This window comes from Halichoerus grypus, chromosome 8 (assembly GCF_964656455.1).
Source record: "Halichoerus grypus chromosome 8, mHalGry1.hap1.1, whole genome shotgun sequence".
NCBI lineage: Eukaryota > Metazoa > Chordata > Mammalia > Carnivora > Phocidae > Halichoerus > Halichoerus grypus.
In genome coordinates, this window is record NC_135719.1 from 142,927,160 (window position 1) to 142,943,450 (window position 16,291).

General features: G+C 53.5%; 1 protein-coding gene across 1 annotated transcript; it reads left to right on the forward strand.

Moving 5' to 3' along the window:
• Positions 1–7,839: 7,839 nt before the first annotated feature.
• Positions 7,840–10,728, forward strand: TCL1B (TCL1 family AKT coactivator B). Its single transcript, XM_036106148.1, has 3 exons — positions 7,840–8,001; positions 10,090–10,260; positions 10,678–10,728. The coding sequence occupies exons 1-3, from the start codon at positions 7,840–7,842 to the stop codon at positions 10,726–10,728; spliced, it is 384 nt and encodes a 127-aa protein (XP_035962041.1).
• The last annotated feature ends 5,563 nt before the right edge of the window (positions 10,729–16,291 follow it).

Below are 16,291 nucleotides of genomic sequence, written 5' to 3' on the forward strand. Positions count from 1 at the left end.
CCGATACAGGAGGCCAGATGCAACTGACTTGGACACACCTCCCGCAGGGGTTTAAAAACTCACCAACCCTCTTTGGGGAAGGGCTGGCCGCGGACCTCACCAGCTTCCCAAGAGAGGCCACACGATGCACCCTCCTCCAGTATGTGGATGACCTCCTCCTCGCCAGTGACACACAAGAAGACTGCACAAAAACACAAAGGCTCTCCTACAGCTCCTGTCAGACTCGGGATACCGAGCCTCATGGAAGAAGGCACAAATCTGCCAACAACAGGTCCGATACCTTGGTTTTCTCCTCACCCACGGGAAAAGAGAACTAGGGCCAGAGAGGAAAAGGGTCATCATCTCCCTGCCACAGCCCCAGACAAAAAGGGGCCTACGAGAATTCCTGGGGGCTGCAGGATTCTGCCACATTTGGATCCCTGGGTTCTTGGCAATAGCAAGACCCCCTTATGATCTCTTAGGGGGACCAGATCGAGAACCCCCTGCCTGGACTGAGAAAGCAGAAGCCACTTTCACAGAGATAAAGACCGCCCTGAAGTGGGTTCTAGCCCTGGGCCTACCAGATGTAGAAAAACCCTTAAATCTCTTTGTGCATGAAAAGGAAAAAATAGTGCTCGGGGTACTCACCCAGACTGTTGGACCCTGGCAATGGCCACTTGCTTACCTGTCAAAGAAGTTGGACCCCATGGCAGCGGGATGGCCACCATGCCTCAGAGTGCTGGCAGCCACAGTCCTACTCATCAAGGAGGCAGAAAAACTTACCCTGGGGCAAGAACTTAACATCAAGTTCCCTCATGCATTTGTGTCCCTCATGAATGCACAGGGACACCGCTTCTTTCCCAACTCTTGGCTAGCACAATACCAAGGGCTCCTCTGCGAAAATCCATGGGTCACCCTCAAAACAGTAAGGACATTAAATCCAGCAACCTTTCTCCCCACAGAAGAGGGGGAACCAGACCATGACTGCTCTGAGGTGACTGATGAAGTCTACGCGAGCCGTCCAGATCTGCAGGATCAAGCCATAAAGAATCCAGAGCTCACGCTGTTCAGCAATGGCAGCAGTTACCTACGAGAGGGTGCCTGGAAAGCGGGTTATGCAGTAACTACAACCACTGAAGTCCTAGAAGCTAAGGCATTACCAGCTGGATGGTCAGCTCAATGGGCTGAATTATATGCCTTAGTCCGAGCCCTCACCCTCGGTGAAGGCAAGCAAGTCAACATCTATACTGACTCTCGGTACGCCTTTGCTTCTGTACATATACATGGAGCCATCTACAAGGAAAGGGGCCTCCTAACCGCAGCAGGAAAAGCTATCAAGAACAAGGAGGAAATACTGAGACTCCTCAAAGCCATCTGGCTTCCAAAGGAAGTAGCAATCCTGCACTGTCAGGGACACCAGAAAGGAGACGACCCCATAGTGTAGGGAAATCATCTGGCCGATGAGGCAGCCAAGACCGCAGCCAGTGAGGACATGCACAGAGCCCCTTCCCTCACCATGGCCCTGACACCCCCGGAAGAAATCCCTCCACCCAGCTACACTAAAAAGGAAAAAGAATGGGCCTTGGCTGAGGGGGCAACCCTGACTGAAAAGGGATGGTGGATGGTGCCAGATGGGCACATATTCATTCCAACAGCAACTGGAGGGCATCTAGTCAAGGAACACCACCAACTCACTCATCTGGGAAAACTGCATCAGAGGCCCTTCTCAAGAAGCACTACTACCTCAGTCAGCTCCCAGCACTACGCCGAGCAATGAGTGAATGATGCGTAACATGTTCTAAAAATAATGCTCGGTCTGCACCACGGCCCCCGCCAGATGTCCAGAGGATGGGAGCAACCCCCTTCGAAGATTTCGAGGTAGACTTCACAGATGTGCAGCCGAGCAGGGGGTTCAAATATCTCCTAGTAATAGTATGCACATACTCTGGGTGGGTCGAAGCCTTCCCAACCAGGATGGAGCAAAGCCAGGAAGTAGCTAAAGTCCTCTTGTGGGAGATCGTGCCCCGGTTTGGCATGCCATTAACAACCCATGGTGACAGGGGCACCTTGGTGGCTCAGTCGTTAAGCATCTGCCTTCGGCTCAGGTCATGATCCCAGAGTCCTGGGATCGAGCCCCACATCAGCTTCCTGCTCTGCGGGAAGCTTGCTTCTCCCTCTCCCACTCCCCTTGCTTGTGTTCCCTCTCTCGCTGTGTCTCTCTCTGTCAAATAAACAAATAAAATCTTAAAACAAAACAAAACAAAACAAAAAACAATCCATCATGACAGTGGACCCGCATTTGTGGCAGATGTTGTACAGGTCTTGACCAAATCTCTCAACATCACCTGGAGACTCCACACTGCTTACCGGCCCCAAAGTTCGGGGAAAGTAGAGCGAATGAACTGTACCCTCAAAGGAACCTTAGCAAAGTTTTGTCAGGAGATTAACCTTCCATGACTGGATCTGCTACCCCAGCTCTCCTGTGTGCTCGCTGCATGCCTGGGACATCAGGTTTCTCCCCATTCGAATTAATATATGGACGGCCTCCCCCATGCTTGGGAAGCCTTCCAGGAAACTTGCATCAGGTTGGAGATAAAGGGATAAAGGAGCAGCTTCAGGCCCTGGGGGCCACCCTAAATAAGCACCATTGAGAGGGCCCTAATCTCCTTAGGGTCTCAGGTACTGGCCCTCTGCTATCATTCGGACGAGGAGCCCCGCCAGTGGAGAGTCCAGCCAGACTTCACGAACCCACTTCGGCTTCACCTTCGACGAGACCCCACCGACTGATGAACACCTGCTTACCATGGTCCCTGGCTGTCATCGGGGTGATTTCCCTCATCTTGGGAGTCTGACTCTACACTGTTGCCCCTCCTGACTAGACTTTCCCCCAGAGGCTTCTACCTAAGGTCATAGACCCCACTTTTACTGGCCCACTGCTGTCTACTCCTGAGCGCATTTCACCATGGTTTTCCTGGCCCCCGTCAGTCCTGGTCCTCTGCTGCCTGGTGTGCTGTTAAGTTTATGATTAAGTCCGTGTTCACCCCAAGCCTTGCAGTCAATCCTCAGAGTCAAACAGAATGATGCCCTCTAAACGAGGTGTTTAAAGGGGCATCAAAGGGGGGGGAATGATAAGGAAAATCTGTGTCCTAAGATGGCCAACCGAGCCAGCGAGAGAGTCCCCAGTCCTCGCCCCAGGGCTCTTCCAGGTTCTTCTCCCGGCTCTGCTTCCCGTGCGTACCAATCCGGGTTCTTCTCCCTGCCCCGCTTCACGAACGCACCAAAAGTGCCCAGTATGAGGAAGTAGAAGTGTATAAATTGCCCTCTTTGTTTGTGCTTGGGGCTCAGATCTTTGGAGACCACTCTCCTCTGAGCCTGCCGGTGTTAAATAAACTTCCTAACCTCCAAGATCTCCAAGTGCCACTTGGTTTTCCGTCAGACGATCCAGTCCAGGTTCTGTAACACTGCCAAGCTGTAAAAAATCTGGGTAAAAGTAAACATTGTATTTTCCAAAGCATCAGGGAGCTATGGAAGCAAGAAGCACCAGAATAACAAAACCTCTGGAGAACGGACGGCTGCGCAGAGGTGACTATCTGCAGCTGCTTTTCCCTCCAGGCCATCTCTGATTCTGGGCACAGTCTAGAGGCTGAAATCTGGGTTGGGTCCACTCAGAGGGCTCTGCGGAGGCTTGAGGGGCCCAAACACCCAGCCAGCTTCCACCTCGAGATATGTTTTGAACTACAAAGCTGTGTGTTATGAGAGGCTGAAGACCCCTGAAAAGCCAAGTGGAGTTTTCTGGTGCCTCTTGAGAAGACAAACACATGCCAGGGGTTGGGGTTTCTGAGACAATGTGAGAAGAGCCAAAGGCACTGGAGGGAGCAGTGACCTGACACCAGCCATCAACCATCAGCCATCGGCCACCTGCAGCCCCTGCTGATTTCTGTGTGCTGCTGGACAAACGTGGAGGCTTGAGAGGCCTCAAACACAGGGCTGCTGTCCCGTCCCTAAAGGCCTTTTACAAACAGATGCAGCTTGGGACAGGACGCTAAAGGGCAGAGACACACCCCTCTCCCCAAGACAAAACCGTCTGTAGCCTCTCTGTGCTGAGACCAAGGCCTGCCAGGCCCTTGACTGGAAGCCACACTATGGGGACAGGGCAGACTGGAAGTATATATCAGCTGATTCCTATTGGAACCAAACCTTGACTCTGTTCTGTCCTTCTGGAATTAAGCTGTTCAAGACCACATTCTTCACTCCACCTGCCCAGCCAGGAAAGGGTTAACTCCTTCTGGGGGGAAGATTACATTATCTAGGACCTTTCAGGGCTTTTATACACAATACTTGGTATTCCTTTAAAAATTACTCCAAGAGAAAAAGCAGACAATAGAAGAAAACCCACCGGCAATCCAGAGTTGTCAGAAAAGAACTTGAAAATAACTGATTAGTATGTGGAAGGATATAGAGCGAATAATGAACAAATGGTTAAAAGGGTACAGATAATCAGAGAAAGTTCGAATCTGTAAAAAAGCATCAAATGGGCATTCTAGCCCCAATAAATACAATAGCTGCAGTTAAGAAATCTGATTGGTTTAAGAGCAGATCAGACACGGCAGATACCAGGATTAATAAAAAGTAAGATAAGCCACTATAAAACACCAAAATTGAAGTTCAGAGAGGAAAATAATAATTAAAAAAGCAGAACAGAGCATAGGAGGCATGACTCACAGTTTAAAAGGTCTAAAGGTGTAATTGGAGTCCTGGAGGGAGAGGAGAGAACAAGGTAGGAATAACTGGAGATACAATGGCTGAGAATTTTCCAAAATATCAGAAAAGCTATTAGCTCAATGCCTGGGTATTAGCAAAGCTGTCCTAATCCTTCTTCAGTTCCATGATTAGGTTCAGTTTCTTTTATCGTCCTGCAAATTTATTCTGTTCACCGATCGACATAAGCAGAACTGGAATTTAGATGTTCTTATTTATGTTGTTAACTGAACCATCCCCATCCAGGCCTTTTCTAGTGGTTGCTGATTACTGTGTCACTCGTTTGTTTTACCATTAGTTCAGACATTTATCAAGTGTGCCATTCCCTTTGTCCAGCACCATCACTGCTTCTGACCAACTTGGTCAAAACCAACTGATCATGGACATCCTCCTCCCACTTACACTGCCCCATTTCTTTCTTTCTTTCCTTTTTTTTTTTTTTTAAAGATTTTATTTATTTATTTAGACAGAGAGAGACTGTGAGAAAGGGAACACAAGCAGGGGGAGTGGGAGAGGGAGAAGCCGGCTTCCCGTTGAGCAGGGAGCCCGATGCGGGGCTCGATCCCAGGACCCCGCGATCATGACCTGAGCTGAAGGCAGACGCTTAACAACTGAGCCCCAACACTGCCCCATTTCTTATCCTTCATCTTACGAGCCTGCGCCCTCAGCCCCGGCTAATCCTCATTAATTCCTGGTCTCCAAACACACCCTGAATATTCCCTCTTCCAAGTCTGTTCCTGCTGCTTCCCCAGTGGAAGAAGCCCTTCTGTGCCATGCTGTTTCCAGGCCATCTGCCCCCAGTGTCCTGCCTGCCTCGGCCAGTTTGGGCTCAGCATGTGGGAGAAGCCGAGCAGACCATGCAGAGATCTCAGTGACTCTTAGAGCCTTCTGAGCCCTGCTCTGTGCCCCTTTATTCGGGGCCTAGAGTCATCTCCCAGGTTGAGTGGTCTTAGTGCTGGGACACCGGGGCTTAGGAGGGCTTGTGAAGGGCTTCCCCTGCTGGAGGAGGACAGCAAAGGGTCCAGGCAAGGCTACACAGTCATTACCAGGCTCTGCCAGGGAGCAATCCTGGAGAGGTCCGTGTCTCAAAGTCTTAAGACTTTGGTGACATCCACTGCAGAGAGTGAATACTTCAAGTTGCAGGTCCCAACGATGGACAACCTGGCCAGGAGACATTGCCATATCTCAGACATGATATGCACAAAGGCGAGCTGCAGGACAAGGGTCCAAACTTTTGTTCTCATTGCCTGCCAGCCCTGGTCTTTCTTCAGGGCAGGTCCAAGGGACAAGGGGACACGGCAGGAGAAGGGCACTCAGTGAAGCGGTCTGTTCATTAGGGACCTCTACACTCGCTACTGATTTTGTTCTTATTGCTAATGGAAGCCTTTACTTACATCTTGTCCCCGAACTGATGGGGAGGTGTTCTTCGTCTTTACCTCAGACCCTGCTGCCATTTCAGCAGCAGTGGGGGGAAATCTCTCTACTCCTGGTTCTGCCTCTGTGTTCCCCGCCTGCATGCCTATGGGCCCTTAGAGCCAAGAGCAGGTGGGTTCACCCTCTTTCCCTACCACCCACCGTGCTCAGGCTACGAAACTGTTCAAGCTGCAGTTTCTTGGTTTATCAAATGCAGATGACAACCTCTAGCTCACGGAGCTGTTGGGAGGACATAAATGAGATGACATAGGTCAACTGTCTCGCTTGGCACGGGTGCTCTGCACCTATTGACCAACTCTGCTCCCAGCCCATCTACAGCCACACACCTGCTCATCAGGGAGTGAGGCTGAGAACATCACTCTCAGAGGAGTGACAGAGATGAGTACCAGCTGCAGCAGCGTTACAAAGGCAGGGCTGAGGGACTGTCCTCGGGGGAGGGGACAGGTGTGCGGACATAACTATCGGACATCAGGTTTTGAGGACCCATTGTGTACCAGGCACTGCTCTTTACACACATTCATCTGATCCTCATAGCAACCTGGGGGGCTGGTACTTGCAGCAGACAGGCTCTGGGGGGTCCCCATGATTCCTGGCTCCTGGTATCCACACCCTTGTGTGATGGGTGCCCTCTGTTTGGATGTGGGTGGGACCAGAAATCATTTTTCAGTCTTCCCAGAGGAATGACATCACCTCCATAATCATTATAATGTGAACTAGAAGACTCATACGTCTGGTTTTCAAAAAGAAAATGATCACTTCATGGTGCATTCAGACAAAGCCCGGGGTGCTTACCAAATGGCCTGCCTCTCGCCTCTGTGGCCTCATGGCAAAGCAGAGCTAATAAGATGGCCAGGCCAGGGGGGCACTCTGGACCCCATGGCCAGGGATAGGTGGACAAGATGGCCACACGCCCTCTCTCCCCGGGCCTGGTTTCTGTCATCACATGATTCTGATCTCAAATGTCCCTGGGGCACTGGCTCACTCTCTGATGGGAGGGCTTGATTTGTCCTCTACTCCTGGTCAGATGCCGCCACGGGAAAGAGCCCACTGAGCTTGAGGGATGCCTCCAAGCTCACAAAAGGGTCCTGACGTGGAGCCCTGTGGAAGGAATGGTCCCAGGGGTGGAAGAAGATGAGCAGTCTATGCTAGCTCAGGATCTGGGGCAGGGAGGTTGCCTGAGGTCTGGGCACAAGCCCCAAGGCAGGGGTGGGGAGGGGCAATCAGGGACATAGCCTGCGGAGAAAACTGGAGGGGGGTGTTCAGGGAGGGGGCTGCGGAAGGATCATGGGAGGGAAGTGGAGTGTTGGTCTTACGGCGACACCCCTGCCCTGGGCGCAGAGCCGGGGGTGACCCCGTACCCAGGAAGGCGCCTTCCCTCCCCCTGCAGCTCAAGGCCCTGTCTCAGCAGTCCGGAACTGGCCCAGCTCCCCCCGCCCCTGCTCTTTGGCCCCGCCTCTGTCTGCCCCGCTGCGGTGCGCTGCCTCCCCCACCCCTGGGTGGGTCCACCCCTTGCTGCCCCCACTGCTTCCCCCCTGCGGCCCAGACCCTGCTCCCCGCTGGGGCCGCGCCTGCTGGCCCCGCCCCGCGCGGGAACCGCCCTGCTTAAGGCCGCCCCGCACCTGGAGGCCTCACTTGTGTCTTTAGGGCCGCGCGGGATGCGGTCTTGCCATGGCCTCGGGGGCTTCTCCGTGCTTTGGGGTGCCTCCGCACCGTCTGTGGGCCGTGAGGCCTGGCATCTACGAGGACGAGAAGGGGAGGACCTGGGTGACCGTGGTCGTGCGGCTCAGTCCCTCCCAGAGAGCTCGGGGCAGGGGCTCCCCGGGCAGCACAGTGAGTTGTCAGGCGTGGGGGGTGGGAGGTGGGAGGACTGCGCAAGGACCTCAGCCCATGTGGGCCTGGCACATTCAGCAATAGGGCCCGGGATAGAGGCGAGAGGAGGCCGTTCTCACTTGGCCTGAAAAACTCGGCCGTGCAGGGTCCCAAGCTCAGGGATGTCTATGCCTGATGCAGACCCCCGGAACCCCTGCCTGGAGGGGCCAGTGGCATGAGCTTATCTGCAGGAGAGGATGTAACCCTCATTGGGAGGCCGAGGGGTTCAGTAGGTCAGGGCCCAGTCCTGTCCCCAGTGCATGCTGGGAAGGCTTCACGGATCGGGCAGCTATTCACCTGGGCCCTGCAGGATGAGTAGGAGTTTTCCAGGTCCCAGGCAGGAGGCTTTGCAACCTAGAGGCAGCAGGTGAGCCGACAGTGGAAAAGAAACGTCAGCTTTGGGTTCCTTATCTACAAAACAGGAATAATATACCTCTGTGGCAGGTGAGTCATGGATGCCACAGCTGAAAAGCCTTGGGGGCGTTTGACAGATAACACCTTCTGGAATCCCACTTGGGAAACGAATTGCGGATCCGGAAGCTAGGGTGGAGTCTAAGACCCTTACCCACCCCCCCACCCCTCAAAAGCTCCCCAGGTGTTAAAGATAATCACTCAGGTTGGCAACAGTTGCCCCAGGTGAGGGGTTTAGATCCATCTTAGAGGGGTACAATAAATACCTCGTGTAATACGGGAAAAGCCTGTCAAGCTACTGCAAAATGCCATTTAGGCCATTATAAACGATTTGCTGACATTTTAAACAATACAGAACACTTCTAGCGCTCTTCAAAGAGGTTATCCAGAACATTTTTGGTGGAGAACACTGAAAATCTTTTCCACACCTGCACCAAATAAAGCATGCAAAAAATTCTGGACAAAATATTTTGGTAGTTTTTTTTTTTAGAGCATAAAAATGTATCCAATGGGAAAAGTGGATTCAAATAATGTAGCTATGGATGCAGTGGGGTACCTGGAGAATGAACATTTCCCCCTATTTAGAATAATTACTTCTTATTAGTAGACCTGTATTTTCACATATAATCTTAGGATGGGAAGCGGCGTTCTGAGCCTGACCTAACCCAAAGCCCAGCAAACTTTCTGTAGAGGGTCTGATAGTAAATATTTTCAGCTTTGCAGGTCTGAAGGACCCTACAGTGACTACTTGACTCTGCCCTGTAGTGCAAAACCAGCCAAAGACAGCATGTAAAGGAATGAGCATCTGTTTATCTACAATAAATCTTTATTTACAAAAAGAGCTTAGCAGGCCAGATTGGGCCCACACTTTGCTGACACCCTATCTAAAGCCAGAATCCAAAGAGAAAGAGATTTTGCCATGTAATTAAAAGCATTTCCTCTGCAAAAAGAGCCCATAACAAAGTTAAGACAACAAACTGAGAATTATTTGCCATATGTATAATTGATAAAAGGCTAGTATGCTCATCACAAAGACATTAAATACTCAGATAAAACCGCTGTAAAGAACTTTCCATTTTGTTGCATAACAAAGGGAACTTTGGTTATAGTTGGTGGTGGTTTTCCCCACTCACTTTTATACCTTTCTGTATTGACCAAATTTCATTTTATTTTTTTTTTTATGTTTATAATAAGTATGTGAAGGTCAGGATCAAAATTACAACATATTTTTGGGGAAAACCCATCACTCCTAGGTCCTGAGGTGTGTGGATGCCTTACTTACAAAAAGAAGTTAAAAAACTCTAGAAATGGCTGAAACAGAGGCCCAAGGCATAATCAGTGCAGACCCAAGGTTGCTGATGGGTGGGAAGAGTGGCTAACTTTTCAGGGGTAAGGTGGGGTGCAGGTCAGTGGGAGGACCATACTTGGGGGAGCCAGGAGAGAATCCATCATCTCAGGTCTAGACCAAATCCCCAAGAGATGGTGCCATGGCTTTAGGTCTGGGATTCTCAAAACATTCACATCTGAAGGGGCAGCTCCCCAGCGGGGCCAGGCATCCAGGACTGAGTGTGTTTGCGTGCAGCCCAGCTGTCAGGGAGCCCTGTCCCTGATGCGCTGCCTCCTCTCTGGTCCCTTCAGCATGAACCCAGCATCACAGTCCACATGTGGCAGATGCCAGTGCACCCCCAGGAGCCCATGTCCCCCAGCCAGCTGACACTCTCCCAGCTGCCCCTCATGTGGCAGCTCTACCCAGGAAGAAGGTACAGAACAATGGACTCCAGGCTCTGGGAAGTAGTGGACCATGGCCAGGCAAGTGTATGTGGCCTCACCAACTATAACCACCTCAGAGGGTGAAGAGGGGCAGGTGCTGACTGCATCCTGCAAAGTGGGACCAGGGGTGGAGGGGCCAGGGGTGGAGGGGCCATGGGTGGAGGGAGCAGGGGTGGAGGGGCCAGGGTGGAGGGGCCAGGGGTGGAGGGGCCAGGGGTAGAGGGAGCAGGGGTGGAGGGGCCAGGTGTGGAGGGAGCAGGGGTGGAGGGAGCAGGGGTGGAGGGAGCAGGGGTGGAGGGGCCAGGGGTGGAGGGAGCAGGGGTGGAGGGGCCAGGGGTGGAGGGAGCAGGGGTGGAGGGCCCAGGCTGCTGAAATCCACAAACCCGGGTTCCGTCTGCTTCAGGTGGCCGGACAAGCATTTCCGGGGGGCGCTGACTGCTGCCCCCCCTCCTGCAGATTGCCTCCACAGAGCAGCTGATCCTGACCCAGCTGCCACCCGGGGAGTGACTGACAGCGGAGAGCCGCTCACAGGCTGGTACGACGGGGTACGTGTCCCGCAATGTGGAGAGCCAACAAAAGCAAGGAGCCCTCTCCTCTTTATAGGAAGACAGTGCTGGGTTCCTTTCCCTCCTGCTGTTCCCTGAGCTCATCTCACATAGCCACCCCCCCACCCCCCTGGTCTGTGGTTTTCACTGTGCGCAGCCCCCCCCCCCCGCCGACCTTCACAAAGCATGAGATCTCATCAGATAATAGTCATCATTTAATCTTTGCAAGAATTCTGTAAGGTGCATGTATTAATGTCCCACTTTACAGATGAGAAAGCTGAGGCTCTGTGGGCTGGATAGGATTGCCCCAAGACCTGGAGCCCGGAAATAGTAGTGATCAAGCTCAAGTCCAGTGAGTGCGGCTCTCTTCCTAGGTCTGACCATGACACTGGGGTACCACAAGTCTAATCAATGGCAGTGGCCTTCAAGGACCCTGCCTCCCCCCACAGTCGCCTTCTCTCTGAGACTGACCGGGGCAGGGCCTCGTGCATTGGAGGGACTGGAGCTGGGGCCTTGCCTCCCAGCCTTTGGTCCTGCTTGCATTGGGGGCCCCATTCCTCCATGATGCTCTGCCTCCTTTTGTCTTCTCCCAGGTCTTGCTGGCCCCGTGGATCCTCTGTGAGGATCTTTGCATACCTGCTCTTCTGTTTGCACACGTAGCATGGCCTCCCTGGGAGAAGGAGGCAGCGGGGCCCTTGCTGACTCTGCTTTTCTTGTTTTCCTCAGCAGTCCCACCCTGCTCGGCTCTGCACTCAGCGTGACCTGCCTGGATGGGCCCCATCTGAGTGCTGGGCCCAGCTTCCCCACTGGCTGCAAGCCATGGTTTCTCTTTCCCTTTTGTGCCCCTGATGCTGATCTTCCAGGTGCCCCTCTGCAGATCCCCTCTGAGGCCCCCAGGCCCAGCTCCAGCCAGACCCCTGGTTGGAGCCCATGATTGGAACTTGCCATCAACCTGCTCCCATCAGGCAGGGAGTGGCTCAGTTTTAGAGACACCTTCAGAGCGGGAGCCAGGCCTGGACTTGGGACTCAGACGGGCATCCATTCTGCTGACCTGCTGGCCCGGAGGAGGTGGAGTCCCAGGAGGCCCACCTGCACCAGGGGCACACAGAGGGACGGACTTGGCCCGAGGTCCTCCTGCTTCTTCAGTCCTTCAGCTCGTGGATGTGACGCTGGTCCATGAGGGCTCCTCGCAGTACTGGTTGATTAAACTTGCTTGTGGTCTGCTTGGTGCTGAATCAGAGCTTAGCTTCAGCTGGTTTCTAGTGCAGAAAAGCAGCAGCACTTAAGCTGGCACTTGAGGTTGAGATGAATTTTAATTACCCATTGAGTGTTTTCCACCCCGGGAGGAAGTTGTGATCGGCCCATTTCAGGAGCAGGATGCTAGGGGAAGGGAGGGAGGTGAACCTCCCCTGGGGTTCTGTGTGAAGCTCGGAGAAGGCAGGCAAGACTGTGGCAGGAGCCGGTGGGGGGACCCCAGCTCTCACAGATGGACGACACCCCCGCATGTCTTCGCAGGATGGCAGAGGGAACCATCTGAGTGGCACATGAGGCGGACTCTGAGGTGCTGACTGGGGCCACGACGGAAGAAGAGGGTGGTGTGGACGAGGGGCGGGGTGACGATTTAGCGGTGGGAAGAAGAGGGCATAGCCTCTCTCATACCAGTCATGAGAAGCAATCACCAGTGGATTAAAGTCCTAACCTTAAAAATGAATCCGTGAAAGCACAGGAAAATACAGTCATGATCTTGGGGTACAAGAAACCTTAAGCGAGATGTAGAAAGCCAAAGCCAGTGTAGACAGTTGTTCTAGTTAAACATTTTCTGTAGGACAGTGTACTAGAAGGCAAAGGTGGAGGACATTGGGACTGGATACCAAGGCCCTAGGATGCAGAATGCACAGAAAACTTCTAGAAATCGCTAAGAGAAGGGGGCGTGTGCCAGGAACTAGCAACTTACAGAACAGGAGACGCCCAGATGTTGGAGGGGAGAAGTACAGATTTCAGAACTCAGAAATCTAGATCCTTGGTGTCGGTAGAAGTAGAGGCTTGATTGGGATTGCATGGTGGGAGTGTCCATTGTTATAGCCACTTTGGGGGTTTGGAGGACAATTCCTAAAATGGCACACGGGGCCCTTACCCAGAGTGCTTCCCTACAGCAGGGTGGTCAAGCTCAGCAGTGCAGACATTGGGGACCGGGTACTTCCTTACCATGGCGAGCTGCCCTGAGCATTGTAGGGTGCTTGGCAGCATCCCTGGTCTCTCTGCCTGCTAGATCCCAGGGGCACCCCCTGCCCCTTTGAAGTTTTGAAGACAAGTGTCTCCAGTAATTTCCAAATGTGCCCTGGGGCAGAAATCACTTGCACGTGTGCATGAGAGGTCAGGGGAGGGAGCATCGTGGTCACAGCAGGGGTCCATCGTGGAGGAGCTGTTGAGTAAAAGGAGACCCCAGGAGCAGAGGTTGGGCTGAGCCCCTTCCAGTTAAAGGCTTCTGTGCTCTGAGAAATAGGCTCTTTAGAAAACCCTCCTGCCCTCAGCAAGCCCTCCCCTCCCCCTGGCCTGAGACGGGGGCCTGGGAGCGGGGGTGTCATGCAGCCCGCATCATGGTCACAAAGCAGGCATGAGCAAGAGTGAGGAAACTGTCCTTTTAGTTCAGGGGGAAGTTTACAGAGCCAGGGTCGGCAGGGAAAGGAGGCATGTCAAGGTGGGGGGGTCTACTGGACCCCCAGGGCGTGTGTGGCCCAGGGCAGGGGACTCAGCCCCCGTTCATCTCCCTTCTTACCTGGTAGCCACGAGACCAGTGTCACGATCAAGAAACACACACACCTCTTGGGTGCCAGGCAGGCTGGTTTTGGGGTGCCAGCTATTTACAGATGTCTGGGAATGCCAGCTGTCCAGCACCTGGACAGGCCCCAGGATGGCGGAAGGAAGCCACTAGTCCCGTGGGTAGCTGGGCTGGGGTGCAGCCTCTTCTGGGAGAAACAGGACCTCCGGTCCCTGCCCCCTGCAGGAAGTCCCCAGGGTCAGGCTGGGACGGCTCTGCAGCTTGCATCCCAGGGCCTACTGGTCCTATAGCATGGGGAGGGTCCCCGGGCTTGGGCTGGTCTCTGGGGATGCACCATGGCGGTCTGCTGCCTTCTAGGCACTGTCAGGGGTCCGCACGCCCACATGGCCCCCCGAAGTCTGCAGTGTCACCACATGTGTTCTGTGCCCGTGATGGCTTCCACCTGGGCTCCCACTGCTCGTGGTGCCAGGTGTCTGCCGGAACTCCCATGCAGCTTCTGTCTGGGTGGCCTGCCTCCGTGTCTGCCGGGGGCTCTGCTTGCCCTGACACCTGGCTGGTGCCACACGGGCTATGGTGGTGGCTCCTAGAGGATATGCTCCAGGAGCCTCGCCCCACCTCACTGTATTGTGCCGTCCGCTTTGGCTGGGGCCCAGGGGCCCACCCCGGCTCCTCCTGAAGGTAGGTTTCCCTCACTTCCCTTGTGATTTTCCCTCTCTCTCAGCTCAGGAAGGGCAAGTGGGCCTGCTTGATTTTTCTCCTCCCTCCCTCCTTCCCTCCCTCTGTGCCCGCCTCTCCTTCCCACCCCTGCTCTGGGGCAGGAAAAGCAGCAGGCTCTCCTTTTGCCTCCCCTGGTCTTTGAGCTCAGTTGTGGATCCGCTCCAGGATAAGGAGCCATCCAGAGAAATCTGGAAATCTTTTCAAAGGACAGCAGCCTGCCCGGGCAAGGGTGCTGGCCTGCCAAGTCCAGCTGCAAATGTCAAAAGCCTTGGATTCCTCCCTGTTTCCTGGGAACGAAGACCAAGTCTGCCCTTTCTGTGGGGAGGTGGTGTCTAAGGCGGTCCGGGACAGAGGCTTGGGGTGGGAGAGAGCAAAGAGAAAAGCACGGCAAGATGTTTAAAATCCCTCCCGGTGCGTATCCAGGACCATCACAACGGGCTTACAGACGCTGGTCACGCATCCCTGGAGGTCTGCATCCTGGGTGAGCCCTGTTCTGGCTCTTTCCGGGCCGTGTCGCCCACGGAGCGTCTTCCTCCGTGGGAGCTGTTTGAGACTTCATGTGCTGGGTCTCTGAGCCAGATCACTCATTTGTGTGTTTGTTCTTCCTCAATATGGGAGCTTCCTGAGGGCGTGTGGCCGGTTCTGCAAACATTTACAGAACCTCAACTTTGTGCCAGGCCCAAAGCCGAGCGTGCAGGGAGGCAGAGCGCTAGGGTCAGTAAAGGGATGAGTTCAAAGTTGAGTGTTGAGTTCCGGATGCATGTGGAACATCCAAGGGGAGGCCTCCTGTAAGCAGGTGTTGTGTGGGTCTAGAGAAAGATCTGGGCTGAATTCATAGACTGGGGAGTCAGCAGAGAAGTGGCCATTGCAGCCAGAGGAGAGGAGGGAACTATGTGGGGCTCCCATCCTTCTGCACAGGGCCACAGAGTAAATATTCCCTCTACAGGCAATACGGTCTTTGTAGCAACTGTGCTTTCGGGGCCCGAAAAAGGAGCTACGCACAACCGTCACGATGAGCATGCTGTGCCCCAGGAGAACTCTGCTTAAAAGGAGTCAGCAAGCCAGACCTGGCTCACCGGCCATAGCTTACGGACCCCGGATCAAGAGAACGGGTACAGAGCAGAAAGAAAATGGCAGATCTCAAGCATGACAGCAAATGGGTCAGCAAAGGAAACTAAGTCAAAAAGATCTAGTAGGAAAAAGCCCAAGACGGAAGATGGCTAGTTGAAAGAGAGAGAAAAGTCTGATGTACGTGGAGAACAAGTAGGAGTCAAAAAAAAGAGATATAATCTTCCCCTTAACGATGGCAAGTGGCTGAGACAAGGCACCCCTTGCGGCTCCTCGGGCTGCTCTCTGCGCAAGCCCAGGGGGCACCATCCGGGCAGCCACGATGGCCTGGTACCCCCAGAGCGGTGCATGATGGAGGCCACGCACCCCTCCGATGGTTCATAACCACACAGGACACAAAAAATAAAAGGCAAAGTCCAGACACTGGAAAATGCCATCGTGGACAGCTGAAAACCATGAGTGAATACTTCTCTCTGAAATCCAATAAAGAACATAGGGTCTCCGCCATCAGAGCCCACCGAGTCAGACAACAGAGAGAGAGAAACATGGGCTGGTGGAGCCTTGGGAAGAAACGGGAGAAAAGACGCTACAGACGCCAAAGTCACTTCAGAAGCACTTGCTGACCCAGTCAAGGTTATGGAGGATGGGCTTGATGAAATGGAGGCAACTCTTTGGGGAAAAAATACAGGTTTACACAGGATTGAAAGGAAAGTGGCAGGAGCAGAAGACGCTCCGAGGAGGTCCAACATTCATGGAAATGGCCTCCTTCAAGAGGACTAAAACAGTGAAAGCTTGGGGCGCCTGCCTGGCTCAGTCCGAGGAGTGCGTGGTTCTTGATCTTGGGGTCCTGAGTTCGAGCCCCACGTTGGGTGCAGAGATTACTTAGCAATAAATAAATGAACTTAAAAATAAACAGTGAAAAGGAGATGTTTGAAACAGTTCATTGAAGAAAACTGCCTGC